Source organism: Tauraco erythrolophus, unplaced genomic scaffold, assembly GCF_009769465.1.
Source record: "Tauraco erythrolophus isolate bTauEry1 unplaced genomic scaffold, bTauEry1.pri scaffold_50_arrow_ctg1, whole genome shotgun sequence".
Taxonomy (NCBI): Eukaryota; Metazoa; Chordata; class Aves; order Musophagiformes; family Musophagidae; genus Tauraco; species Tauraco erythrolophus.
In genome coordinates, this window is record NW_028238618.1 from 183,664 (window position 1) to 210,312 (window position 26,649).

The window sequence follows — 26,649 nt, forward strand, 5'->3', positions numbered from 1 at the left end:
AGCTGGCGCTGAATTATTTTTTTTGACAAACTCAATGACTTGTCATGCAGCAGAGTTCTTCTCGGTTGCTTCCAGGCTTTGCGGCTTCCCCAGCTCTTCCAAACAAGCTGCCTGTCCGACACGGCGCTGTCTGACAGAGGCTCACCTACACGGTCCGGGCCGTCACCGCTGTCCTGCCACCCGATCAAGGGCCTGAAGCTGCTGCCAGGTCCCTGCCACCGTGCAGCAACTCCACACCTTCAGCGCAGCCCTCGCCAGCCTGCTGTCCCACAGGTAGGGAAAAATCTCTGCACTTGCTTTTCAAAAAGATATTTAAAAGTCATACTTGGAAACATTTTCCTACAATGCTCTGTCATGTGTATGTCTCAAGTGAGAATTAGATGGAAAGTGTAAAGTCTCGAAGGAAGAAAGACCTTGAAAGCAAAATGCTTTTCTGTTTGCTGTTCCTGTCCTTCCTCCAGAGTTTGAGCGTCCCCTGGTGACTTCCCAGACAGCCTCTGCTGAGGTTAAAGGAGGTGGAGAAAAACATTTGTCCACAGCTGGTCATTGTCAGGCTAACGTTGATATTGTTTTTAATGAAGCAAAACCAGGACAATGACACCAAAGCACTGAGAACTGGTCGAAGAGTAGCATACTGGGCCTTGGTCTCATGTTTTCCCAGGTTAAGTTTTAAAGTCCAAGATCAGTCAAAAGTTTTGTGGAGAATATTTCATTCTGCTCATACTATTTTCATATCGTTTTTTTTTTTTCTTGGTTAACTTCATGTTGTTTTGGGGTTTTTTTTAGGCACTGAAGACTAGACAGTACAAAAGTCTTGGCTCATTCCTTTTGTCTAAGATGTTTCTGCTAAAATTTTCAGTCTCACTGAAGTGTTTTTGTTCTTCAGAGGACAAGTTGAAGCAAATTATTGTTCTTTCCTTAACCTTACCTTGAATTGATCAAGGTATCACGTGATAGGTTATTTTTTGACAGGTAGTGATGAGTTTGGGGTTTTTTTTATTTCCCTAAAACTTCTGAAACTCAGAACAGAGTGACACTTTCTTTGAACTAACTAAAGCTCAGTTATTCAGTTCTTTTGTTCTTCTGTATTTTTAACATATGAGCACATATATTAGAATAAATATTTTTTAAAACAAATAAATTGATCTTCAGATCACTTGGGAGCTAATAATGCATCTCTGGGATTTAGTTTCCTGTGTGATTGTTGCAATGTTCAATCAGAGCAAGCGATGGAACTCGGCACAGCAAACACAAGCTCTGGCAGTCTGATAACTGCGTGTGAATTCCTGCAGCGTCGCTGCCGTGTTCCCCACCCGCCCACGCGGACCCTCTGGCTGCCTGTGCCCGCCCTGCAGCTGCCACCTGCGCCCGCTGCAGCGTTTGCCAGGTGAGTGTCGCCTACGGAAATCACGGGGCAGTGGAGGAGCCTGTAGGAATGAGCTGCAGGTTTATGGACTTGTGGAACAAAGGATGTAAATTTGGGTTTTGATCTGCCTGAGAAAGTGAAAGTAATGCGCTTTGTGCATGTCTGTTTCAAAGAGCCACTGAACATTAAACGGGCAGTTTTGTCGTTCTAGTGAGGTCTCAGGGCAGCAGCACAGTGGGTGTCCTCATCAGTGGAGTGGTTTTTTCTGTATAAGTTATTTTGCTCGACTTCACCACAGTTTGTTGTAGTTAAGGAGCCTACATTTTTCTTTGGAGAAAAAGAGATTCTTTAGTACTATGAAAGCACTGGGAAACTGCTCCGCGTTTTTGTCCCAGGCAGCTTTCTGCAGTCCTGGGTTTCCTTCCATGAATGACAAAAACAACGGTGCCTTTTGGAACTGGCCGCACCGCAGAGATGTCTTATTGAAGAGAACTACAGTACTTCCTGTGAATGCTTTATAGAATTCCAGCGGAAACTGCACCTTATTTGGAGGCCCTGGCTGATCAAACATCAAAAGATCTGCAGTCAAAATGCAAGGACTTCCTTTTGTGTTACAGCGTAATGCAGGTACTTTTTGTTTCTTCACAGAGGACAAGCAAAGCGAGTTATGCTTATGTGTGTTGAAAAAGGGTTGACCTCCCCAGGCTTGATCATCCAGTTTCCTGTTTTGCAAATATCAACCTGTGTCTTCTATTCTGTTTTTTTTTTTAATATATAAGCTTATCCAAGATGGCCAGATTGTGGCCAGGATAGCGTGTTGGTTGGTGTAAGGACATAAGTAGCCACTGGCCAATCATGCCGTTGATACTCTAGTATCTATTTTTCACACAGTGCATCTTTGTCCTCTCACTTTCATCATGAGCTGCTTTTTCATCCAGGACATGAGGATGAGTCTGAATGATGGGAAGTCACAATCCAATAACTTCTCGTCTCAGAAGGCTGAGATCAATGTTTGGGACAGCAAATCATTCCAAAGGAGTCGTCAAGTGTGGTGGTGTGGATAGATGGAGAGATAGTATAAATACACTGTCCAAATGGTCTAGTAAAAATCATTGTTTGGAGAAGCAAGTCCACGGGCAGCGTGTGGAGTCAAAGAAGATTTCGGCCACTTCCTAGTGGGTGCTTCGATAACACAAGTCTAACAGGGAACTGCCAGTCAAAGGCTGCTGGTGCATCTGGGCAGAGGTTGCTGGAAGGTGACCCTCTGTGTGAGCAGCCCAAAGGCAAGCAGTGCCATGGAGCAGTTCTGCCGGGGCGGTAACTGGCTGCCTCTGAGCAGGAGAACACAAATGCCGTACAGAATGGATCAACGAGACTTCTGGAGATGTCTGAGTCGTAGTGTAGCACAGATCATTTCTCCTGGCACACGGCGACAGGGGCTGTGCAGATGGTCGGGAAGACAGCAGTTTGCCTGTGCTTAGCACGGAGCTGTGCAGAATCGTCTGTTCACCTTCTGTGTGCTGGGGGGTAGGTACTTCCCCAAACTGCTGAGGGTTGCAGCCAGCTACAGCGCTGATCATCCTGCTCTGCACAGATCCTGAAAGGCATCAACCCTGGCTGACGATTTTCTGTTTTCTTCACAAAAACATAGAACTTTTGCATTGTCTTGTTCCACTCAATATCTTCCACCGATTGCAGGAATTCAGTGCGATGCCATTGAAAGGTGGTCTGCAGGGCAGCTCAGGCTGTTTGATCGTGCTGTGGCCTACTGGAGAGAACTGGCAAAGTCTATGCAAAGTCTGTGTTTGATCTGATGCGGCTTTGCTAGGCGGTGATCCTGTGGCTTCTTGTTCTCTAATTTATTCATCTTTGGAAGTAGCATTTTACTGACTGTTACCTCAGCCAGAAGGTCTGAGGATAATCGAGCACGAAGGACTAATCCTTCATACCACATCTCTTCCAAACTAATATGGTATTTTAAATATAGCTGATTTTCTGTTCAGCATCATTATATGACTGCTATTTGTCAGAAGACATTACCCTTCCAGTGTCCTTTAACTCTGAGTCATCTCCAGAAGAAACAGCAGTACAGGCACTGGCTGTTACAGTGTGATTTGTCATTGCACGTGGGCGGGACCTGCTGCTTTTGAAAAACTCTTTGTTGTCTTCTTTCTGCTTTAAAAGTTCTTTGATTTATACAAATTGTACTAAGAAATTATCATTGGCTTGCTGGCTGTGTGACGTTTCAGAAGAGCTGAAAGCAGATAGGTTTGCTCTATCGTTTTCTGTCCCATATGTGGCACGTGAAGGGAGGGGTTCCAGGGTACCCCCACCGTCCTACTAAGACGAGGAGTCTCTGGTTTGAACGCTTGGGCATGCTTACACCTGCAGTGCAAAGGGTGTGCAGACAAAGCATCTGAAGGAGCACACAGCTGCTGGTAAGTAGCTGCCGTGCTCTCCAGGATGGACAGCCAATGGATGACCGCAAGCGTGCCAGGAGTGAGGTGGTTAATGGAAAACAAGACAAAGCAGTAGCCTCATCACACAGCTCTGCCAAGTCGTTTGAGCCAGGATCTGTCGTTACTGATACACGTGTTGGTAACGGTGAATGCACCTGCATTTGTTCTGGCTTGTTCCTTACAGCTGGTTTGATAACTGAGGGCAAAGCTCCGGCTGTGAGGACACGGACCCTAACTTTGGATGTTGTAGCTTTCTGATGTCATGTTTTGCTTAATAAGACATCTTGTTAAGAGCTTGAGTTTCAATGTGGCAACCTTAATTCTGAGTTAAAAACACTTACTATGAAAAGCATCTAGGCAGCATTCAACACTTGTTAGATGTCCTTTTGGAGTAGAGAAGAATTGTTATTTTGTCCCTACAGTGATTATAAGAAAACATTGAGTGATCTTTGGTGTTTTTTCTTTTTTGCTTTGATGTTTTTTAAGGGGAATACTACTGTTAATTATGAATTCAGTACATCAAAGGGAGAAGAGAGCGACTCCAATTCAGGAACTGAGTCTTCAGACATTTCTGTGGAAGAGACATATTCAACTGTAAGACGTAGCAGGAAGAGAAAATTCAGATCAGACGAGGAGGAGCACCTTGGTAAGAAGAGATTCTACATGTTTTTCAGAGATTACTGAGACGGTTACTCTGAAACTGTTACAGAAAGGGGAAATCAGAACAGTCTAGTTCTTGTCTGCAGTGTAAGTGCTTCATTGTGCCTTCAGTTAAAATATTCTACTTGTACAACCTCCCAGTATACACTACCAACATGCTTCTATAGAGATGCTTATGGCAAGTACTCTTGCGTGGAAAAGGGTATAAATTATATCAGTAAATAAACCCTGAAGTTCTGTGCGTTGTGTCAGAAACCTGGATGTCACAATATTGAGATGAAGTCCGTCGATATCAGAGAATCACAGAATCACAGAATGTTAGAGATTGGACCTCAAAGGATCATCTAGTCCCATCCCCCTGCCGGAGCAGGACCACCTACATCAGATCACACGAGAACGTGTCCAGGCGGATTTTGAACATCTCCAGAGAAGGAGACTCCACAACCTCTCTGGGCAGCCTGTCCCAGTGTTCTGTTCCCCTTACTGGGAAGAAGTTCTTCCTCATGTTTAAGCGGAACCTCCTATGTTCCAGCTTAGATTCATTTCCCCTTGTCCTGTCATTGGGTGCCACTGAGAAGAGCCTGGCTCCCTCCTCATGACAGTCACCCTTTACATATTTATAAACATTCATGAGGTCCCCCCTCAGTCTCCTCTTCTCCAAGCTAAAGAGACCCAGCTCCCTCAGCCTTTCCTCATTAGGGAGATGCTCCACTCCCTTCATCATCTTTGTGGCCCTGCGCTGGACTCTCTCAAGCAGTTCCTTGTCCTTCTTGAACTGAGGGGCCCAGAACTGGACACAATATTCCGGATGTGGCCTAACCAGGGCAGAGTAGAGGGAGAGGAGAACCTCTCTCGACCTACTAACCACACCCCTTCTAATACACCCCAGGATGCCATTGGCCTTCTTGGCCACAAGGGCACATTGCTGGCTCATGGTCATCCTGCTGTCCACCAGGACTCCCAGGTCCCTTTCGCCTGTGCTGCTCCCCAACAGTTCAGTCCCCAACTTGTACTGGTACATGGGGTTGTTCTTACCCAGATGCCAGACTCTACACTTGCCCTTGTATTTCATTAAATTTCTCCCCACCCAACTCTCCAGCCTGCCCAGGTCTCTCTGAATGGCAGCACAGCCTTCAGGTGTGTCAGCCACTCCTCCCAGTTTAGTGTCATCAGCAAACTTGCTGACCATGCACTCTATTCCCTCATCCAAGTCATTGATGAATATGTTGAACAATACTGGTCCCAGTACCGACCCTTGAGGGACTCCACTGGATACAGGCCTCCAACTGGACTCTGTCCCATTGACCACTACTCTCTGGCTTCTATCCTTCAGCCAGTTCACAATCCACCTCACCACCCGATCATCCAGACCACACTTCCTCAGTTTAGCTGTGAGGATGCCATGGGAGACTGTGTCAAATGCTTTACTGAAGTCAAGATAGACCACATGCACTGCTCTACCATCATCCACCCACTGGGTGATGTCCTCATCAAAGGCTATCAGGTTTGTCAAGCATGACTTCCCCTTAGTGAAGCCATGTTGACTGCCCCTAATGACCCTCTTATCCTTGATATGCCTAGAGACAGCACCAAGGATAAGTTGTTGCGTTATCTTTCCAGGAATGGAGGTGAGGCTGACAGGTCTATATTTACCTGGGTCTTCCTTGCCCTTTTTGAAGACCAGAGTGACATTTGCTTTCCTCCAGTCCTCAGGCACCTCTCCTGTTCCCCATGATTTAGCAAAGATGATGGTGAGTGGCCTGGCAATGACATCTGCCAGCTCCCTCAGCACCCATGGGTGCATCCCATCAGGACCCATGGATTTATGGATGGCCAGGTTGCTTGACTGGTCCATAACCAAGTCCTCATCAACCAGGGTAGACTCCTCCTCTATCCTGACTTCCTCAGAAGCCTCAGAGTTCTGGGGCTCATCAGGATAGCCTCCAGCAGTATAGACTGAGGCAAAGAAGGCATTCAGTAACTCTGCCTTCTTCTCATCCTCTGTCACCAGGGCACCCTCCTCATTCACCAGTGGGCCTACATTGCCTCTAGTGTTAGTTTGATCTGCAGTGTATTTGAGGAAGCCCTTTCTGTTGTCCTTGACCTTTCTTGCAAGGTTTAATTCCCAGGAGGTCTTAGCTTTCCTAGTTGCCTCCCTACATCCTCTGACAGCAGATCTATATTCCTCCCAAGTGGCCTGCCCCTCCTTCCATGATCTGTACACTCTCTTTTTCCACTTGAGTTTGCCCAACAGTTCACCATTTAACCATGCAGGTCTCTTGGTACCCTTTCCTGACTTCCTACCTGTTGGGATGCACCGGTCTTGAGCTCGGAAGAAGAGGTCCTTGAAGGATAACCAACTATCTTGGGCCCCTTTACCTTCCAGTACTCTGTCCCATGGGTAGATATGTTTGCTGGAGAGGGTGACAGTGCTATGAAGGAAACGCAGAGTAATGAGATGACTGATGAAGTAACAGGGAAAAAACCCAGCAAACTGATGAAGTTAGTGTAGAAGTCCAAACCTTTTGTCTCAGATCACTAACTAAATTTTGTACCAATCTGCTAATGTGCATGGTGAAATACATGAGAAAAGCAAGCAGAACATCTGGGGCCAAACAATTCACCAATCTAGTAACTAAAGGCAAAACCTAAACGTCCACAGAGCAGAGAGACACACGAGGACCCAGAAGTGCTTTGGATCCATTCTAGAGGAAAAGTTGGTGCAGCCTGCAAGTCTCACAAGAAGCTATTTCCCTCACAGCTGTGCATCGAAGAGCTGATTGCAGAGTTTGAAGAGCTGTTGCTCACTTCAAAGGGTAGTTTCTTGGTTCCAGATAATGGTGCTAGTTAATAATTCAGCTTGTAGCACTCATCAGGTTCAAACATTTAAGTAAGGAATCAAGTCTTTTTGTCAGGAAGTGGAGAAAAAAGGTTGGATGCCATCTTGAAAGACGACAGGCTTTTGTTTAAAACACAGAATTGAGAGTTCTTGTTCAATTACTTCCTGGTATCATGGATCATTCGCAAACTTCTCGGCTTCCCCATCTAAAGCAAAGCATTTGCTTAATATGCCAGTTGTAAAGATATGGACAGGAACATTCTGGAAAGCATTTCCATGGGATCGTTTGACAGAGATGAAACGCTGTTATGCTAATGCTAATTAGCAACAATTAGCATAGAGCCTGCTCTCTGGGAAAGGTGACAGTCATCCAGGTCTGTTCCCACTGTTGTACCTTTTAGGCTTGGCGTACATGTGAAGGGCAGAGACAGGCAGCACACGTGAGCCAAACGGATCAGGCTCAAGTTGGCCCAAAATAAATCAGGCACATGATCCCAGCCTGGAAGCTGGCCCAGCCCATCTCCTGCCTTTCCGTGGCAGGGCCGAAGCAGACAGGTTTAGGTATGAGCTGACTTCTGTTCCTCTGACTCTGTGTCTGTCCGTCAGCACCTCCTTTCCTCTGTGAGTCTTGGGAAACAACTTCTTCCTTGATCTGTCTGTGCCTGTGCATTGTCATCAAATTGTCATGACGACAATTTCCAGGTGTTTCTTCACAACTTACCCTCTGAATGGGATTGAGTTCTGTCCTTTTTCCTCTTTTCCTTTGGGCACTCATTTGCAAGTTTTCTGAGCCCGTGCTTTGATGCGTGTCGTGGTATAGAGGAGGCTTTTGTTCCATCTATCTCAGGAGTCCGTTGATGTGATTCACTTTTCTTTGTTATGTGGTGACACCAAGTTCCAGATATCACACAGCGAGAACCAACATAAGGTGGTACCAAAGGCCACTGCAATGAAGATGGAAGGAAAAGTCACTTCTGTGACTGGGAGCAACTCTGGGCTGAAACCAATGAGCCAAGAATCGAACCCTCTCTTGTGGAGAAGGCGTTACTTTTCTGTGAAGAACTGGACGAGGTTTCTCTGTCTTTTTGCAGCTGTTCTGTAGCAAGAGAGACAACTGTTGTCTTACTAAAATGCAGTCCCCAGGATTGCCCTCCCTAGGTGCCAGCCCATCTCTGCAGCACCATAAATCACCAAAATAGGTCGTCTGTTTTCTTCAAATGAAAATTGGCATAACCAACTTTCTCAGCTAAATTCTAGTTTACCAGTTTTAAGAACATCCTGCCAACCAGGGTCAAGAGGAAAGGGCTCTCTAGTCCATTCTCCTGTCGCCAACAGTATCTTGGACGTTTTTGTACTATTAAGTAGAAAAGGCCTCAGTAAACTTTTCTTCAGTTAATTTTTCAAGTCACTTTTTGGAGCCATGTGAACATTCAGCACCCACTGTGGTTTTTGTAAGTTAATGTCAGTAACACAGATTAATTCCACAGTGGGTGAAGAACCCTCCTCTTTGTTGGTTTGCAATGCAAGTGTTTGCTTTAGCCACACCTTTGCTCCTCCTGCACTAATTGTCTTTGTAGCTGACAGTTTGGCAGAGGGACCTCGTTTTCTTTGGAAGCCACAGCAGAACTATTTGTGAGTCCTCCTGGGAGTCAGAGGCTGCAACAGAGGGTGCAGAACTTAATTCAGCACTAAGATACATCATTGCAAATGAGTACAGGCTGTGTGCTGTGCTCCTGTCCCACTCTTTTTGTTAGGAGACAGCAGGTATGGCTCTCTAGTTCCTGGGGTGTTGGTCACATTGAGGTGTGAGGGATAGCTCACCTTTCAGAGACTGCTTTTTTCAGCCCCAGGCTCTTTCTTAGGACACAGATTTGAAGGTGCTTATCATGCATCTTCTTTGTCAGGACATAGATTCGAAAGTGCTTATGATGCATCTTCTTTCTTTGCTACTTTCTAGCTCAGCTCATCTATAAAATGGGATTTTTGGAATAAATTCATCTGCTTACATTGGCAGCATCCACACTTGCAACAGGAGTCCTTTTGGACTTCACAAAGGACTGACAGGAACTCTGTAAGTTCTTTCCGCAGCCTTCTCCATCTCCTCTGTGTGGCGCTCCACAGCTACACTCAGCTGTGAGCACAGCTGTACTGGCCCTAATGTCTGTGGTTTGTGCTTCCCCTTCGGAAAGAGCACATAAAGACCAGATTCTGATTGGAGAAATTTTTGTTCGCAGCCCTTCTTTCTGGAAATAGGGATCTCAGAGTGGAGCAGGTGGGATTTTTTACTTCTGGATTTAAGCATTTAAGCTGATACTGATACACTAAGGAAAGAGCTTCCTTTCTGAGTGGCTGGCCGTATTTTCTGGTGAGTCGTCTAGTCCTTCACATAATCTGGCAACTTATTCTGGTTTTTTTTTTGTTACAAGTACACAGACACAACACTGAGATGCTTCTGCCTCAGATGAATCCATCGTTCTCATGCTGCAAGGTGCCCCAGACATTTACCACCCACTCCCATGCCGCTGCAGTTGTGTCACTGTGCATTCCCTCTCGTTCAGCACGAGGCACATGGGTTTACAGATGCAATGGCTGAGGGCAAATCTTCATTCAGGCGAGGTCTCCCACGCTGTCATATGTTCACTTGAGCTATTTCCTACCCCTTCCAGGCAAAAATAATTTCGTTTAGTTCATTAGTGTTCCTGATAGGTGACAGAGAGATCTCCTGCAAAGGAGTTAAGAGTTAATGTGGGCCAGGCCTGGCCCTGGAACTCTTCAACTTCTGTCTGAAGCCCGAAGTGAAGTTGCCCTCAGGAGTCTGAACTGCAGCTTCTTGCTCCAGCTCAGCTGCTGTCACCTTTACTCCATCGCGCATTCAGTGAAGGCCTTTCCAATTGCCTGTCCTGACGGTCTGCTGGTTTGGGTGGGTGGGTGTCAGAGGCTGTCTGCCAGCTGTACGTAATCCACAGTCGCATTGTTACGGCCCCCTCATTTCTCCATCCCTCTGCATTTTCACGGTTTGTTCCCAACGGAGTCTCCTTTGGCAGAAGGGACTGTCAGCAAGCGCAGAACTGGTGCCTATTGGGCAGGAACTTTGTAGTGTAGAGAGAGAACAAGGGCTGGAGTTCTCTGCCTGAGATGTGGATGTGTCTGTTTAGAGATTGGAGTTCCCGTGGGTGGCATCGGCAGCGGTAGTGCTGCTATGACTTTGTCAGGGTGCTTGTTGGCTTTCTTGACCTGCGAGATCTGGCCGTACATTGGAAGTATCTCAATTCTGCCATGGATCAAGGTGATTTTCAAAACAGGAGTCTCGTTTGTCCTGTCCAAGATACCACGAGTTTTCTCAAGGATCTCGGCACCAGCTATGGCATCCTTTGAGGCACTTATGCCTTTTATGGATAAATGAAGGTATATGTCACAAGCAGAACGGGCATTTCTGTAGATCCTGCCAGGGTTTTATAGTAATTAACGCTGGGCAGTTGGTATCCAGGGTGATGAAGGCACATAGAAATAATAGATCTTGAAGAATGAGAGCGATTTTCTTTATAATTAGTTTTGTTATTGTTTTATATTTAAAGTTGTGCAAAATGAGAATAATTCCTATTCTTTAAACAGTGGGCCTCACGTTCTCAAGTTGCAGTCTACCTTTCAGGCCGTATTTTGTGGTACCTGATAGTACAATCGCTGTGTGTGCTGCCAAGTGAAACGTGTACAAGGACTAACATTCACTCAGTATTCCCTTTTCTTCCTAGATTTCGATCTCATGGGAGAACTGCCGTGCAAGTTGGGGCGCTTTGACTGGGAAGAAGCAGGAGACTGAGAAGCGGATACCGGCTCTGTGAAAACGTGCAGCCCCTGCCAGCTGGGTTCCCCAGTGGCGCTGCTTTGCACGCAAGAGGCACTTCAGATCGCTTCCACTGTGTTGTTTTTAAAACCTTTTGCTTTTGTTTTAACTTCGTAGGATTTTAGTCTCTTCATATTTTATACTTCTTCCTTTACTTTTTTTACCTGTCAAGTTATAAAGTATCTAGTGGTCAGAGTATTTAGTAGGAATAGAGTATTTAACAGGAACTAATAGAGTATTTAATAACAACTAATAGAATATTTGATAACTAATAGAGTATTGAATAGGAACTAATAGAGTATTTAGTAGGAACTAATAGAGTAGTAGCAACTTATAGAGTATTTAATAGGAACTAATTGAACTAATATTGATAGTAGATATTAAGTATTTAATGGCTGTGCATTTGCGTTTATGTTAAAATACTGTTTGAGTCATTCTGTGTTTGTGTTGTTACGGAAATACATGTGAGAGAGCAATTAAAACGTAAGTTTAATCCCTTCATGCATGTTCCTACTTCTTGTATAATTAGCTAGAGCAATCGCTGAGCAAAACGAGCAAGAAAGGAGCAGAGATAGTTTATCAGGCAGTTAAAAAGTGTTGGGTGACATTGCTGCAGCTTTGTCACCTGAGTTTGGTGTTGTGCTCCCCAGCTGACGTGGCTCGAGGCCGTCGGATGCCGTGCCACGGAAATAGCGGCCGGTCTGTGTCCTGGGGTAGTTTGTGCCACTGGTTGCAACTGGGGTCGAGAGCGTTGGTCCAGCCGTCCTGGTTTCAAGGAGTAGGGAGATGGAGATCCCGCGAATTCAGCCTGGATTGAGCTGCTACCAAACTGGAGCTGCTACCTCTTCGATTCAAATGAAATACGAAGGGAACTCATTTTGCTGTGGCGCTGACATTCCAGTGGGGGTGCTGCCAGTAAGTGCTGTACAGCTGGTGCTCACTTAAACCCTGAGCATCTGAGGTTCGCTGTCAGCAAGTATCAAAGGTGAAGTGAAAGCATGAGGGAATTCTTAATGGCTCAGGTGACAATAGATTCAACACAGTTATGAGAGGTGAAAGTGGTGATTTTAGCAATTTTTAATATTTTTTTTTGTCAGTTTCTATAAAGGGCTAATGATTATGATCTTTATCATTAAAAAAATAATTATCCAGATTTAGATCAGATATATGACCTACCAAAACACATGAGCAGGTACTTCACTTTATGCATGAATTGTACCACTGATTTCAAGAAACATGTTAAGTTCGTGTGGTATAAATCTTTTTTCTTCCAGACTAGATTTCACTTCAAAGGGATTTTTAACATGAAATTATGGAAAACTAATTTGTTTGCAGCATTTCACATAAGCAGTGTAAGTGTTCACGCAGCCTTGTCTCCTAAAATAGCTAAAAATCAAGTATCAAACTTGATGACATTATTGCAATGTTAAGGCTTAAGTATGTAATTATGTGCATTAATGAATCAATATCTGTTATTAGAAAAGTTCAGATTATTTAGTGGCAACAGCCAGGTATCAGAGAGAGTAAACCAGTTAATTTTTAGATTTCAAAAGACAATCATGAGAATATCTGTAATTTGAGGTACAGCAAGCTTTCTGAGTTTAAAGAACTGATGTCTAATTATTTGATAATTTCACTTAGTATGACATGAAGCCAATTCAAAGATGATCAGCAGGTCACTCCATCCTGCTGCCAGGACACACACCCTAAAAGCAAGTGTCACATTTCTTCACAGAATCACAGAATGTTAGGGATTGGAAGGGACCTCAAAGGATCTAGTCCAATCCCCCTGCCGGAGCAGGACCACCTACATCAGATCCCAGAAGAATGCATCCAGGCGGGTTTTGAACATCTCCACAGAAGGAGACTCCACAACCTCTCTGGGCAGCCTGTTCCAGTGTTCTGTTCCCCTTACTGGGAAGAAGTTCTTCCTCATGTTTAAGCGGAACCTCCTGTGTTCCAGCTTATATCCATTTCCCCTTGTCCTATCGTTGGATGCCAGTGAGAAGAGCCTGGCTCCCTCCTCATGACAGTCATCCTTCACATATTTATAAACATTCATGAGATCCCCCATCAGTCTCCTCCAAGCTAAAGAGACCCAGCTCCCTCAGCCTTTTCTCAGAAGGGAGATGCTCCACTCCTTCATCATCTTTGTGGTGAAGATCTTCCATCCTCTAGGGTGCAAACAAGAATACGACTTGCTCTTCACCATGCCTGATAGCTAATGTTTATTACTCAGCATTAGCATATTTTTAATAATGATTGCATTTCGGCAGCAGCTTATCTGTACTACTTTATCTTCAAAAATCTGTGCTCCTGCCTCTCTCCTTTTGATAGAACTGTGAGGGAACACAAGTGGGCCATTCCCAGGTAACAGGCTGGATTCTACTTCTCTTTGCTTCAGAAGATGTACGTGTCCCTGAAAGTTACAGTAATAGCTGCTGCTAAACATATTGCTGACAGGGATTCAGTTTATGGTGGTTTCAAACTGAATTTGTGATGCATCCACATTTCTCTGGAGCACAGTGTGACTCAGGACGGTGGAGACGGGATGAGATCTCTGGAGGCGTGACTGTTTGCAGCGCTCCTGCTCAGATTTTGTCCGACACACACCTTGGGCTAAAGCCTGCTCACCCGAAACGATTTGCAGCAGCCCCATCAGCAGCCGGACTGCGGAGGCCTTCAGGCATCCCGGTGTGACGCGGGCTGTGCCTGCACCCTGACGGAGGAGGAGGAGGGATGAGCACTCGCCGCCGCCGAGCTAACGACTTTGCTGACGGGTTGTCGGGGTTTAACCCTGGCCGGCAGCTGAGCACCACGCAGCCGCTCGCTCGCTGCGCCCCAGGGAGATGGCGGGGAGAATCGGGAGGGCAGAGGTGAGAAAAGGCGTGGGTCGAGAGAAAGACAGGTTAATAATTAAATATTGTAAATTTAAAAACAAACAAATAAACAACCAAGAAAGAGAGAGGAAAGTAAAGCCCAAGAAAAACAAGTGATGCTTCTTCCCCGTCAGCTTGTCTTTCAGCACACGGGGACAGCCTTCTCCTGCACCTTTCAGATTTCCTTGAAGAATGTCCAGCCTTCCTGGCCTCCTTTGCCCTTCAGGACTGCGTCCGGGCCATGAGGCAGCGTTAGAGGAGTCGGTACCGGCACGGAGCTACCGCCACTCCCCCTCAAAACTCGCCCCGGACTGGGGAAACCCAGTTCCCCCAACTAAGGAATGTTGTCAAACAATTGCAGCTCCACTCTGGTCACACCACCCCTGCTGCCGTCGCTCCAAAGCCCCTGCCGGAGGCCACAGCATCTCACCCCCATCGCTCACATCCTCCTGCTCTGCACCCTCTGAAGGTCCTCTCATTTGACAAAGGCTTGGACAAATCCAGTCAGGCTTACGACAACAGGTCACAGAAGGCTTATCATGGAAAAGGCAGGTGACTTCCCAACGCCCTCTCCAGGGAGGAAGATGTACATCACTTGAGCAGCCACAGAGAAAACCGACATCAGAGTTCAGAAGCTCAGCAGCAATCTGGAAAAGACTCTTGTGAAAGGCGTGCACTTGCACCTGTGTCAGCTCACTCATGGTGTGGGGACTCTTCCTGGGAAACGAAGAAATGGCAAAAGAAAATATACCTACACAGAAAGAAAGTGGAAGTGAAATAGAAAAGAAAGGTCAAGGATAGATGACCAAAAACTGAAAAAATTGAAGAAGGTCAAGAAGAAAAACGAGTCCAAAGATAAACGTCGAGAGAAGGATTACAAGTAAGCAAGGATTCCAGCAGAATCAGCAGTGTTTTCCTCATTATTTTCTTGGTGTTTCTCATGTCTGCCTGTTTTTCATTGTTTCCAAGTTATTTGCGTAGCATGATCTGCCTGGGGATCATGAGAACATTGTCTACTAAAATGGAATTAGTGGATGGATTAATGGATCTGAACTTGGATTTAGGATTGAGGGCCGAACTGGCCAATGAAGCATTTCATAACGTGCTTCGTCATGTCCAGTATAAAGAGGAGTGTTAACCAGAAAGAAGAGGTTTTGCTTTTCCGGGGTTCTCATTCTCGGACTCTTGGAGTGCTCTCTCTCTTTCTTTCTTTTTTTGGGCCTCTCACTCAGCTGGGATTGGGGTATTGGGACCGTCTGTTTTGGGATCGTTAGTCCGGGATGAGACCAGTCTTGGTCGCCTGTTTCGGGAGTCTCTGAACAGCTGTTGCAGCATTGTGAGGTGTTTTGAGGGAGTCTGTGAGGGGTGTTGGGGGCTCCCTGAGGTATTTTAAGATCTGTCCTGTAGGTTTGGGGGGCTCCCTGAGAGGTTTGGGGGTCTCTGAACGTGTATTGCAGCATCCTGAGGAGTCATCAGGGAGTTTGAGTCTGTGAGGGGTTTTGTGGGCTCTCCAAGAGGTTTTTCCTGTCTCTTGACATCCCTTCAAGCATATTGAGGTGTTATGAGATAGTTCCAGACTCTGTGAAGAGTTTAGGGGGCTCCCTGAAGGGTCTGTGAATGTCTACTGTAGCATCATGAGGAGTTTTGAAGGAGTCTGAGAGCCTGTGAAGGGTTTCTGGGGGCTCCCTGAGGGGTTTTGCGGGTCCCTGAACATCTCATTAGCATAATAAGGAGTTATGAGGTGTTTTGGGGGATCCCTGAGAGATTTTGGGGGTCTGAATGTCTGTTGCAGCAGAAGGGTGACTTATGAGGGGTGTTGGGCGCACCCTGAGGGATTTTAGAAGTTTTCTTTGGGGTTTTAGGGGTCCCTGAGAGGTTTGGCATGTCTCTGAACGTCTATTGCAGCATCATGAGGAGCTTTGAGGGAGTTTGAGATTCTGTGAGGAGATTTGGGGGCCACGGCAGAGAGGAGACCGAGCAAAGGAGGGCGGCGCTGGGGGATTTTAGGCGCAGGAACAGGATGTTTTTTCCCCACCGATCTCTAATTTTTCACCAATTTCCGTTTCTTTCCAACATCTCAGCGCCAACAGCGGGACGGCCCGGCAGCCCCTGCGCCCCGCCTGCCCCCCCGCCCCCAACACAGCCCCGCTCCGACCGGCGGGCCCGGCGCGGCTTTCCCTCCGCCGGGAGAGTCCCGGGCCGGGCGCCCCGTTCCCGTTCCCGGGCCCGGGGCCCGGCGCTCAGCCGCGCGCACTGCGCAGGCGCGCGCCCCCCGCCGCCGCCGGAGCCCCTCCCGCGGGGAACGAGCGGCGGGTCCCGTCGCGGCGGCCCCGCGCTCAGCAGCGGGGCAGGGCGGGCGGCCCGGGGGCGGGCGGCGAGGAGCGGAGGTAGGCGGGGGGCGGGGGGCCGGGGTCTCTGGGAGAAGGTTCGGGTTTGGGGCCGCTGGGATTTTGCCTCTTCTCCCGCCGGGCGCGGCCTCTGCCCCCCCCCGCCCCGTGTCCGTTCGCTTCTCAGCCGCGCAGCGGGCGGGAGAGCGAGGGAGTGAGACGGGCGGGCGCGGGGCGCGGGGCTCGGGGCGCGGGGCTCGGAGCTCGGGGCGCGGGGCTCGGGGCGCGGGGCGCGGGGCGCGGGGCTCGGGGCTCGGTCACGGCGGGGCAGCGCGCGGCGCCGGGACCGCCCGGGCCGGCCCGGGCAGGCGGCAGGGCGCCGCCGGGTCCTAAAGTCGCTCCCGCCGTCCGTCCCGGGGCGGCACCGCTGCTGCGGGGGCGGGGGGGGGGTCTCGCCGCGAGCGGGTGTCGGGCAGGGGAGGGGGAGCGCGGCGGGGGCGCTCAGAGTGCTTGGTGGGGGGGGTTTGGTCTCGGGGCCTGATGCCCGAACGGTCGGTGCGATTGAAACGGAACTTTCCCAGACTCGTTCTGCAGTTTTGGAAAGCGCCGCTCTTTATCGCAGCGCTGGGTGCGCGGGGGATTTCTCCTCCTGGCGTGCACCCCCAGATTCTGGGCAGAAAATTAGTTCCACACTACAGTCATGCATGATTCATAACATATTTTCATATGCTTGGTTAAAAAAAATTGGTTAATTTTCTCTCGCTTTCCATGTAAATTCCTTCGCATGCTCAGTTCTCTTCCTCCGCCCCTTTCTTTTGGGTCTGGGGTGTATTTAGGGCAGGTGGTCCGTGAGTCGGTGGTCGCGATCTCCCCCTGCCGGAATTCCCTTTTCCCCCAAGTCACCGCATGTTCACAGCTCAGAAAAACATGGGAACAAAGTTTAGGCAGTTTCTGGGATGTTCCCCTCAAGGGCAGACAGTTCTGGATAAAGAGTCTCCCTCTCGGCAGCTCCAAGGATGCTCATCTTGTTGTGTTCCCCCTTCATTGCTGGCTGACAATTCCCCCCGTTCCTTTATCCTTGTGAATTCCTTTGCAAAAGTCCCTGTTGTTCCTATTTCAGAACTGTGAGTGGCGCCCAAACTCTTCTAGTCAACTGGGTTACTTTGTAGCAGAAGATAAGGTTTCCAATTGTTACTATTGTTACTGCTACCAGTAGTACAAGTATTAATAAGTTTAACACTTTAGCTGCCGATGGTGAATACCCTACAAAAATATCCCCCCAATGATGTTCTCCGTCTTTCTTCACTTGTTCCAGGACGTGATGTATTTCTTCAGCGTTGTGATGGACAGTTATCAGAGGGTTTTTTGTCCATTTCCTCGGGCTTGCTTCAGCAGTCGTCTTAAGTCTTCATCATGTTGCACCAGTCTTTTCAGCAACGCTGAGTTGGTTCCAGTAGGGGCAGGCAGCAGGTCACGAGACAACGTATAGTTAGATTTCAGTCATTGATAAGATGTGATGGGAGCTAGATAAGTAAAATCACGTGCTGTGGTAGTTACAAAATTGCAGATAGAAAGGTTAGAGTGGTCATTCATATTTCTGATAACTTCCTGTAATTCCATTTTAGTAGATAATGTTCTCATGCAAACACAGCCATGACCTCTATATACAAGTACAGTTGTAGGTTTTGCGTCAGGGTGTATCTCAAAATGACAAACGTTCTGTTCAGTGTCGAGACAAATGCCTTGAGCTCTGATGGTATTGCTTTCACAAATGAATCCTTGTTGGCCTTGCACAACACGTGCTGAGGGTGGCAGACGTGTTCTCTGCGTGTTCTGGATGCTTCAGGTTGGAGTGTCTGCTCGTGGTGGTGACTTCATGAGGTCCTTTGCTCCTGTCTCCAGACACGACGTGTGCCTAGGGTGAGGCTCGTCACCCGTGATGGTGGATGTGAATCCGCATTTCAAATAGATTTCTTCTTCGTTCTGGATTTTGGGGGGGGCAATTTCTTGTCAGATCTAATTGGATCATCCTTGGTTTTTCTTTTTCACGTGGCTGGCAAAGAGCTCCTAGGAAGAGCAGGAGGAGGGTCAGTGCTGCTGTTTCCATGTTGGTCGCTTGCCCTGGAATCCTCAGGGTTATCTTCCACCTGCCCTTTCTTTGCAGGCGTCTGTTTAAGCCGCTCGCCTGGTTTGTGACGGATAGCTTACTTCACGGGAGACCTCGTGCTCCTCAGCAGTGCCTCAGAGGCGTACCTGTCGTTGTTTGTTTGATTTGCTGTGCTTGATTTCGAAAGCTTATTGTAGCGCTTTGGCTTTCTGTCCTTCAAGGAAGCCTCTGGGATTTCTACCCAGGAGTGCGATGTCCGGAAAGGACTGTCCTTGTACACCGCCGTCAGCCTTCAGTCTGGAGAAAGGGCTGGTGGTGGCGTGTGCTTAACGGTAGTGGGACTCAGATGCATCTGAACGGGACAAGCTTTGCCCCTGCTGCTGACATGCCTGGGGGATGATTCTCAGCAGGTCGTAAATAGTCTGCTCTGCTGTGCAATTGCAGTGCTAAATAATGGTTTTATCCAAGAACTCAAATTCCATCCTAATCCGTTAAAAATTTTATCTCTCCAGCTTTCCTGCATGTTTTGCTGAAGTTCTTGAGTCGTTTCTTCTCTTTTTTTAGTAAGTCCAAGTCACGTTCTACATCTTGAGTCACATTTGGAATGTGTGTACAAGTCCAATGGTCAGTTCTATCTTACTGGTACCCACAGAGCCCGTGCTCTTGGAGTAAGAGCAGATGTAAATCATTCTATTTTGTAGAGTCATTTTCAAAGTGGCTTGTAGTTGTGGATTCAAATCCTTAAATCCCTTTCGGGTTCTATTTGCCAGTTTTTCTGCCTGACCTGTTAGCTGATATATCCAATCCCTGTTTCTATAGATTGCCAAAGGAGTCCCTATAAAGATTCCGGTGCCCAACTAATTTTTACCCCTGATGAAGGTTCATTCCATTCTTCATTTCTTTCTGACCTTTTTGTTCGTTCCAATTTCAAATTTTCTAGAGTTGCTCTGAAAGGAGCCTTTTTCCAAATCGGACATAATGTTGTCATGCCTAGAGTTATTTGCTTTACTTTGCCATCCAGAGGTAAACGTGTGGTCCAGGTTTCATCACTCATTGCCCAAACCAAGTGTCCTGGACTTTGGATTGAAGATTTTTTTACAGCTGAATGTTGTTCCTCTTTTAGAAGTATAGGTATCGGTTAATACGAGGCAATTTTTAAGGCCTTGACAAAGACATCCATATTTTAAAGCAGCTGCTAGAGGGGGAATATCCTGGATTATTCTGTCAACAGTACTGCAATTCTATATCTTTTCGCATTTCCACCATGACACTGGATTTTCCTTTTCTCTTCCTCAGGAGCTGTTTGCACAACGCCCGGTGCACGGAGCCCGGCTGTCTTCTGCTGCCAGTGGAGTCCCGTCCTCCGAGTGAGCGGCTCGTCCTCTTCGTTCTCTGCTCCGGGTCTGCCACGAGGTGCAGTGCCACTGGAGCAGGGGTATCCACAGCCCTGGTTTGCCACCGAGATAAGGAGACAAAGTCAGCATCCCAGGGTTCCATGGGGATGTGACAGAAGAGCTAAAGATCAAACCAGAGGTATGATTTCTGATCTAAGCGACAAGTTCTCTCAGAATAGACCCCATCGAGCACAAGGTTTTCCTTTCACCTTTGGCTCAGGACAAAGGCAAGCTGTTGTCCTTCTTGGCAGAAGAACTGGCAGGACAGGGGCATACAGTCTCGATGGGTAGAGAGACAGGTCTTCTTTTGCTGGAGCGTGAGCTGCGACAAACCCCTGGGAGCTCTGAGATGGTTTGTCCTGCAGGGTGGTGTAATTGTACAGACTTGACAAGAGTGTCAAGCTGATCCCAGGTTTTGGTGGCATCACAGGCTGGCACGTGCCAATCTCATGTCAAAGTTCTGCGAGTCCTGGCTGTATATTCTGGAAGGACAACGTTTTGGCACTGCAGCACTGCGTGTTTCGGTTTGCCATGTTGAGGGAGGATGTGCTGTGTAGTGGAGAGCTCAAGGTTCCCGGGTGCTACGGGGAGCTCTGAATGCTGTGCAGGATGTGGGAAGGATGGAATGCGCTGTGGATTTTAGTGAAGTGGGGAAGGAAACTGAGCAGGTGATGGCACGGGACACGAGAAGGAAACAGAAAAGGGGCTGCTGCGCCAGAAGTGTACAATAAACGTGCAGCAGCCGGGCCATGGCGGGCGCCACGCGGAGCGCTCCGGGGGCGGCCGCGGAGGCTCCGGCCGCGTGCTGGGCTGCAGGAGGCCATGCTGGGGGGAAGCCCCGCCCCCTGCCCGTCAGGCCCCGCCCCCTTTCCATTGGCTCCGCGTGCCCGTTGGTCCGTTGGAGCCGGCAGCCACCGCGGGCAGCAGGAGGGAGCTGTGCGGGCACGGAGCAGCGCCGGGAGCAGCCAGGGCTCTTGCGGCGGCACCGGGAGCAGCCCCCGCTGCCCATCCTCGCTGCGGCCGGCCGGGCCGCGGCCGTGCTGCGCGGCGAGGGCCCTCCTTCCCGGGCAGGATGGGCCAGGCCAGCTGCTGCTGCGGCTCCAGGTGGGCTCCCCCCGCGGCTCGGGGACGCGCGGGCACAGCCGGGCGCCGCGGCAGCGCCTCGCTCATGCCGCCGCGCTCTGCTCTGCAGGGAGGCGCTCAGCGAGGCCGAGGCGGTGCTGAGCGCCGACGTGCGGCTGACCCGGGGCCGCGGGAGGAGCGAGAGGCGCCTTCTCCTCCTCCAGGAGGAACTGGTCGTCGCCAAGTTGCGGTAAGAGCCTGCGAGCCCCGCTGCCTTTGCCCCAGCCCGGCCCCCCAGGGCAGGGACACCCAGGCACCAGCCCCAGCCCCGGCATCATGGTGCTGGACGCACCCGTGGCCATCCCAACAGATGGGGGAACCTCAGGGAGGCCATCTGCAGCTCCCGCCTGCCTCTCTTCTCTGCAGATGTGGCACCACCGTGCGCCCACAGCTCCGCCTGGTCCTGGACCAGCTGTGGGTGCTGAGCGGCGGAAACGAGGCAGCGGGGGAGGAAGAAGAGGAGGCAGAGGAAGACAATGATGAAGACGGAACCTCCATCATCCTCGTCTGGCCCACAGGCTCCTGCGTTGCCACTTTTGGGTGAGCTGTGACGCCACGTCTCATGGCCAGGCAGGAGAGGTTCCAACCATGCCCATGTCATCCTGTGAACGGCCTCTGCTCTCCGTGCAGCGCCTTGGCCGGGAGCAGGCAGCAGGCAGCAAGCCTGCAGGGAGGGGGGGACGGATGGATGGTTGGATGGACGAATGGACGGATGGATGGATGGATGGACGAATGGATGGATGGATGGTTGGATGGACGAATGGATGGATGGAGGGCATTTCCACATCCTGCATTCCCTGGCCACCCCCTTCTGGTCCCCAGGACGGAAGGGCAAAAGCAGCCGCTCTGGCAGGACAGAGGGAGCCAGGGTGTGGGCAGCACCTCTGTCCTGCCCCACAGGGCTTCCACCTGCCCCTGTGCCCTTCCCCATGGGGACCAGAAGGGGGTGGCCAGGGAATGCAGGATGTGGAAATGGCACCTGCCACTGCCCAGGGCTGGGGGTCAGCGGGGCCTGACGCTGTTTCTCCTCTCTTTCTGCAGCTCCCGGGCGCAGAAGAAGCTGTGGGTGGACACACTGCTGAGGTAAGCCGGGGGATGCTCCCGGTGCCAGGGAACACAGGGAACACAGCTCCCCAGCTGGGGAGAGGTGCCCCTGCGGCTGCAGGCAGCTCTCGGGCAGAGCTGCCTGCCAAGAGAGAAGAGACGGCTTGGGGCTCACCCAGGTCTCTCCATGTCCCTTCCTGGTGCACAGGACACCAGACTGAGCACATGGAGCCCGAGTGACCCAGCTTCCACCCCTCAAACCCCTGGCGAAGGAGCTGAGGCGCCGCCATGCTGTGAGTGTCTCTCTGGTCTGGGCTCTGTCCCCGAGCACTGGTGCTACAGCCGAGGATCAGAGGCATCGCTGCTCACCTTCTTCCACTTCTCCTCTCTTGCCCAGTGGAGGCCATTCAGAGCCAGGAGCCTGGAGAGGCTGATGGAGGGGCAGGCAGAGGTAAGCATGGCTGCCTTTCATCTGCCTCCAGCTGTGCTGGGGGGCCGGGGATGTGCGGTGAGCAAGGTGAGCTTGTGCAGGAGGGAGGGAGGGAGGGTCCCACGGTGCCACGCAGGGAGTGGAGAGGGTTGGGAGGATATCAGGAATGCCGGCATGTACTGGCTGGTGGCACTGGGAGAAAGCCGTCTGCTCAGGGCACAGAGCCCAGGAGGGCAGAGGGTGCCAGCTCTGCCGTGCTAGGGCTGCTGGTGCCAGCTGGCAGCTCGTCGGCAGCCCTTTGTGCTGCGAGGCTGCTCTCTAAGCACAGCCTGGTTCTTGCAGGATGGTGCCAAGCAAGGGCCTCCGCCGGCCCCATCTGGAAACGGAGAGCAACTTGGCCACTCACCAGGTGGGTTTGGGGAAGAAAGGCAGCCTCCTGCAGGCGGTGGAGCTGCGCTCACTTGTCCCTTGAGTGTCGCTGTGCAGGCTGCGCACCCCAAGGGAGGATGGCACCTGGAGAAGCAAGGACACCCGCTTGGCAGCAGCTGCTGGACGTGGATGCGTGGGGGCACGGAGCCTCTGCTGCTGCCCAGAGCTTGGAGGGGGGCAGGGCGAGGGCTGGGCAGGACGAGGGCTGGGCCAGGCTGTCGCAGTGGCACGCCAGCGCTCAGGAGCCTGCGAGCCAGAGCTGCTGAGCCGGAGCCGCGGCTCCAGCTGCTGGCTCCCTGCCCGTCCTGCCGCACCGCTCAGCACCGTGCTGCGGGCAGGGCAGGGCAGGGCAGGGCAGGCTCCGGGGGCGCTGGCCTGGCAGTCTCCGTTGACGGGCTGTTTCTCCGTTTTCCTTTGCAGCAGGAGGGAGCAGCGGGAGGAGGCGGTGGGGGCTGCCCTGGCCCTTTGCTCTGCGGCGGACCCCGGCCGCTGCCCAGGTGCCAGGGCAGGCGGGCTCCGGCTGCAGCAGGGCGCTCTTTGGGCAGCCCCTGGCAGCCCTCTGCGGGGAGGACGGCACGCTGCCCCAGCCCATCCAGGTAAGCCAGCCTGGCCAGGGGCTTGCCAGCCCTCCGGATGCTCGGAGCTCCAGGGATGGGGGACTGGGCTGTTCACCCCCAGAACACTCTACAGGTCCCAGCCGATTTTGCAGACAAGTAGCTGGATCTGTGGCAGTGCTCTGGGCACTGCTGTTTTGGAAAGAAGCTCCTCAGCCAAGTAACTGTCCTGCTACCTCTCCTGCAGGAGCTGCTGGCTGTCCTGCAGCGGGAAGGGCCCGCCACGGAGGGGATATTTCGCCGAGCTGCCAGCAGGATAGATCTTCGGAAGCTGCGGGAGGCCCTGGACCACGGTGTGAAGATTGACCTTGGAAGCCAGCCTGCACTGCTGCTGGGCAGCATCTTGAAGGTGAGTGCTTCCGAGCTGCAGCTGAAAGAGCTCCTGGCTGGCCTGGAGCGTTCGAAGGCTCACGCGGAGCCCTTGGCATTGCAGGAGTTCCTCCAAAGCATCCCTGCCAAGCTCCTCGTGACAGAGCTCTACGAGGACTGGATGGCAGCCATGCAGAAGAGCAGCAAGGAGGAGAAGATGGCAGAGCTGAAAGCGTAAGCGTGGGCAGCGGCCTGCCTGTTGAGCAGGAGCCCTGGACGCTGGCCCAGAGCCCCTGGGAAGCCGCGTAACACGGCCGCTGCCTGCCACCTGCCTTGGGCAAGCCGGGGGACGGCAGCGGGCAACAACTGCTTTCTTCACCTTGTGTTCCTGTTCCCTCAGGGTGGTCGGGAAGTTGCCCGCAGCCAACCTCCTCCTCCTCAAGCAGCTGCTGGCCCTGCTGCAGCATATCGGCCATAACGTGTCAACCAGCAGAATGACCTCCAGCAACCTGGCCATCTGCGTTGGGCCAAACCTGCTGAGTCCAGCCAACGAGGACCAGCTGCCGCTGGAGGCCATGCTGGAGGTGACTGAGAAGGTACGCTCTCTTGAGCAGCCAGCTGCAGCCTTCCCGGCCCGTCAGAGCCTGGCTGTTGAGAGGTCCCTGGCTGTCTCCTCTCTGGAGCAAACGCTGGCGGGGTGGCTGCCTGGAAGAGCAGCCCCACAGCCACAGCCTTCTGCGCAGAGGCGAGGGGCAGGAGTGGGAGAGGCTGCTTGCTGGTTTCAGGCAGCTGGCTGGAGACCAAGGGTTTGGTGTGTGCAGGTGAACGTGCTGGTGGAGTTCCTGATCGACAACTGCCGGGAACTCTTTGGGGAGGAGATGGCCTTGCTGTCCAGTCCCTCAGCTGAGGAGTCACCAGCGCTCAGGGACGGATGCACAGGTATGAGGAGGGGCTGAGGGCTGTCAGAGCTTGAGCAGACAGCTGGTGTAGGGCTTTGGGTAGGTTTTGCCGCAGCCGTTGTCCGCTTCCCATGCGTCACTTTGCTGCATGGGCTTTTGCTTTCCAGAGCTGCCTTTGCAAGAGGAACATGGCCCTGCAGGAGAAGCAAAGGTGGAGCAGCAGGTAAAAGCCTTCGGGGACGCAGCACCGTCTCTGCCCGTCCTCCAGAAAGCAGCAGGGGCAGACACGGTGGTGGGATCGGAAGGGGCAGAGACACGGCACCGCAGCACAATGAAGTGGGCAAGTCTTTTCTTGCCCAGAGGGGGACTGCAGGCTCCCTGCTGAATGCTGCCCCCTTCCAAACGCACTCCCGTGTGAACGTGGTGTTCCAAAGTGAGGCCCTCGGAAGAAAGGGCTAATGCCAGCCAGCCAGAGCCTTCTTCTCTGTAGAGCTGAGGTAGCAGTTTGCCAAACACTCGCTTACAACGCCAGGGTGCCCCTTGCCACCTGCTGATGCCAACATTTCTGGTTTAGGCACCCGTTGCTTTGCCTCCAACCACCCCAGAGACCCCGGCAGACTCCCTGGGAGGCACAGAAGAAATAGCGAGCCTTGCAGAGGAAAGAAGGTAAAACGAGTCAGCTTTGGTTAAATCAAGAACCAGTTCCAGTTGATCCGGGCTTTACCTATCTAATCACGCTGTGCGATGGAAAGGTTTGCAGGCTCCCCGCAGGAAGCTGGAAATGGAAGAAAAAGAAAGAGAGAAGAGACCTGCGCAGAGGAGAGGGAATGCCAGCAAGAAAGGAAGAGACGGAAGAGAGAAGACTGGCACTGCAGAAAAAGCAGGAAGATGCAGAAGGCCAGGAAGCTCAGGTGTGTAGCAGGCCCTGCTGCCCGTTTTCCCCAACTCTGAACACTGCTCTGAGTCAGCCCAACTCTCTGGCGAGGGATGGTGCTCCGCGGGGTTGGGAAAGAACTCCATGGCAGCTCCCCAGCGGCTCCCGACGGAGCCCCGCTGCGTGGCACAGGGCCACTGTGCATCTCTGCACGCGCACCGGTCTCTAAGGGCATCACACGTGGGGACAAGGGGCCACAGCCATCCCATAGTCAATGCCAGCAACAGCTCTGTCCTCTGGGCCGTGAGCAGCTCCTCGTAAGCGGCGTTCCCCACAGCCGGGGGAGCCCCGTGGTGCCTGGTCCTGCCTTTGTGGGTTATCGGAGCTTTGGACTCTGTCGTTGCAGGTGCCGCTGTCTGGCTGCGGGCTGAACCGCTGTGACTCCTCGGCGCTGCCTCCCTCTGCCCCAGTAGATGTGCACAATAAAACGATTTTTTCTCTCTTCTCACCATGTCTGCCATACAATATTCTGGGCTGCGGAGATGGCTGTTTGGCGGTGGCTCCTAGGGGAGGAGTTTGGGATCGTCCCTTGTCCCAGAATCTTTGCCAGCAGGTATCAGGGCTGAGTTCAGGTGTTTTAAGAGTCAGACTGCAGCACAGTGTGACTCAGGACGGTGGAGACGGGATGAGATCTCTGGAGGCGTGACTGTTTGCAGCGCTCCTGCTCAGATTTTGTCCGACACACACCTTGGGCTAAAGCCTGCTCACCCGAAACGATTTGCAGCAGCCCCATCAGCAGCCGGACTGCGGAGGCCTTCAGGCATCCCGGTGTGACGCGGGCTATGCCTGCACCCTGACGGAGGAGGAGGAGGGATGAGCGCTCGCCGCCGCCGAGCGAACGACTTTGCTGACGGGTTGTCGGGGTTTAACCCTGGCCGGCAGCGGAGCACCACGCAGCCGCTCGCTCGCTGCGCCCCAGGGAGATGGCGGGGAGAATCGGGAGGGCAGAGGTGAGAAAAGGCGTGGGTCGAGAGAAAGACAGGTTAATGATTTCAG

The 26,649-nt window shown here is 51.3% G+C and overlaps 1 protein-coding gene across 1 annotated transcript; it reads left to right on the top strand.

Annotated features, from left to right (window-relative positions):
- Positions 1 to 20,944: 20,944 nt before the first annotated feature.
- Positions 20,945 to 26,470, top strand: LOC147525903 (T-cell activation Rho GTPase-activating protein-like). Its single transcript, XM_086630805.1, has 13 exons — positions 20,945 to 20,976; positions 21,065 to 21,184; positions 21,361 to 21,534; positions 22,036 to 22,077; positions 22,521 to 22,555; positions 23,318 to 23,493; positions 23,699 to 23,860; positions 23,945 to 24,054; positions 24,221 to 24,416; positions 24,642 to 24,759; positions 24,887 to 24,942; positions 25,294 to 25,385; positions 26,353 to 26,470. The coding sequence occupies exons 1-13, from the start codon at positions 20,945 to 20,947 to the stop codon at positions 26,468 to 26,470; spliced, it is 1,431 nt and encodes a 476-aa protein (XP_086486931.1).
- Positions 26,471 to 26,649: the final 179 nt, after the last annotated feature.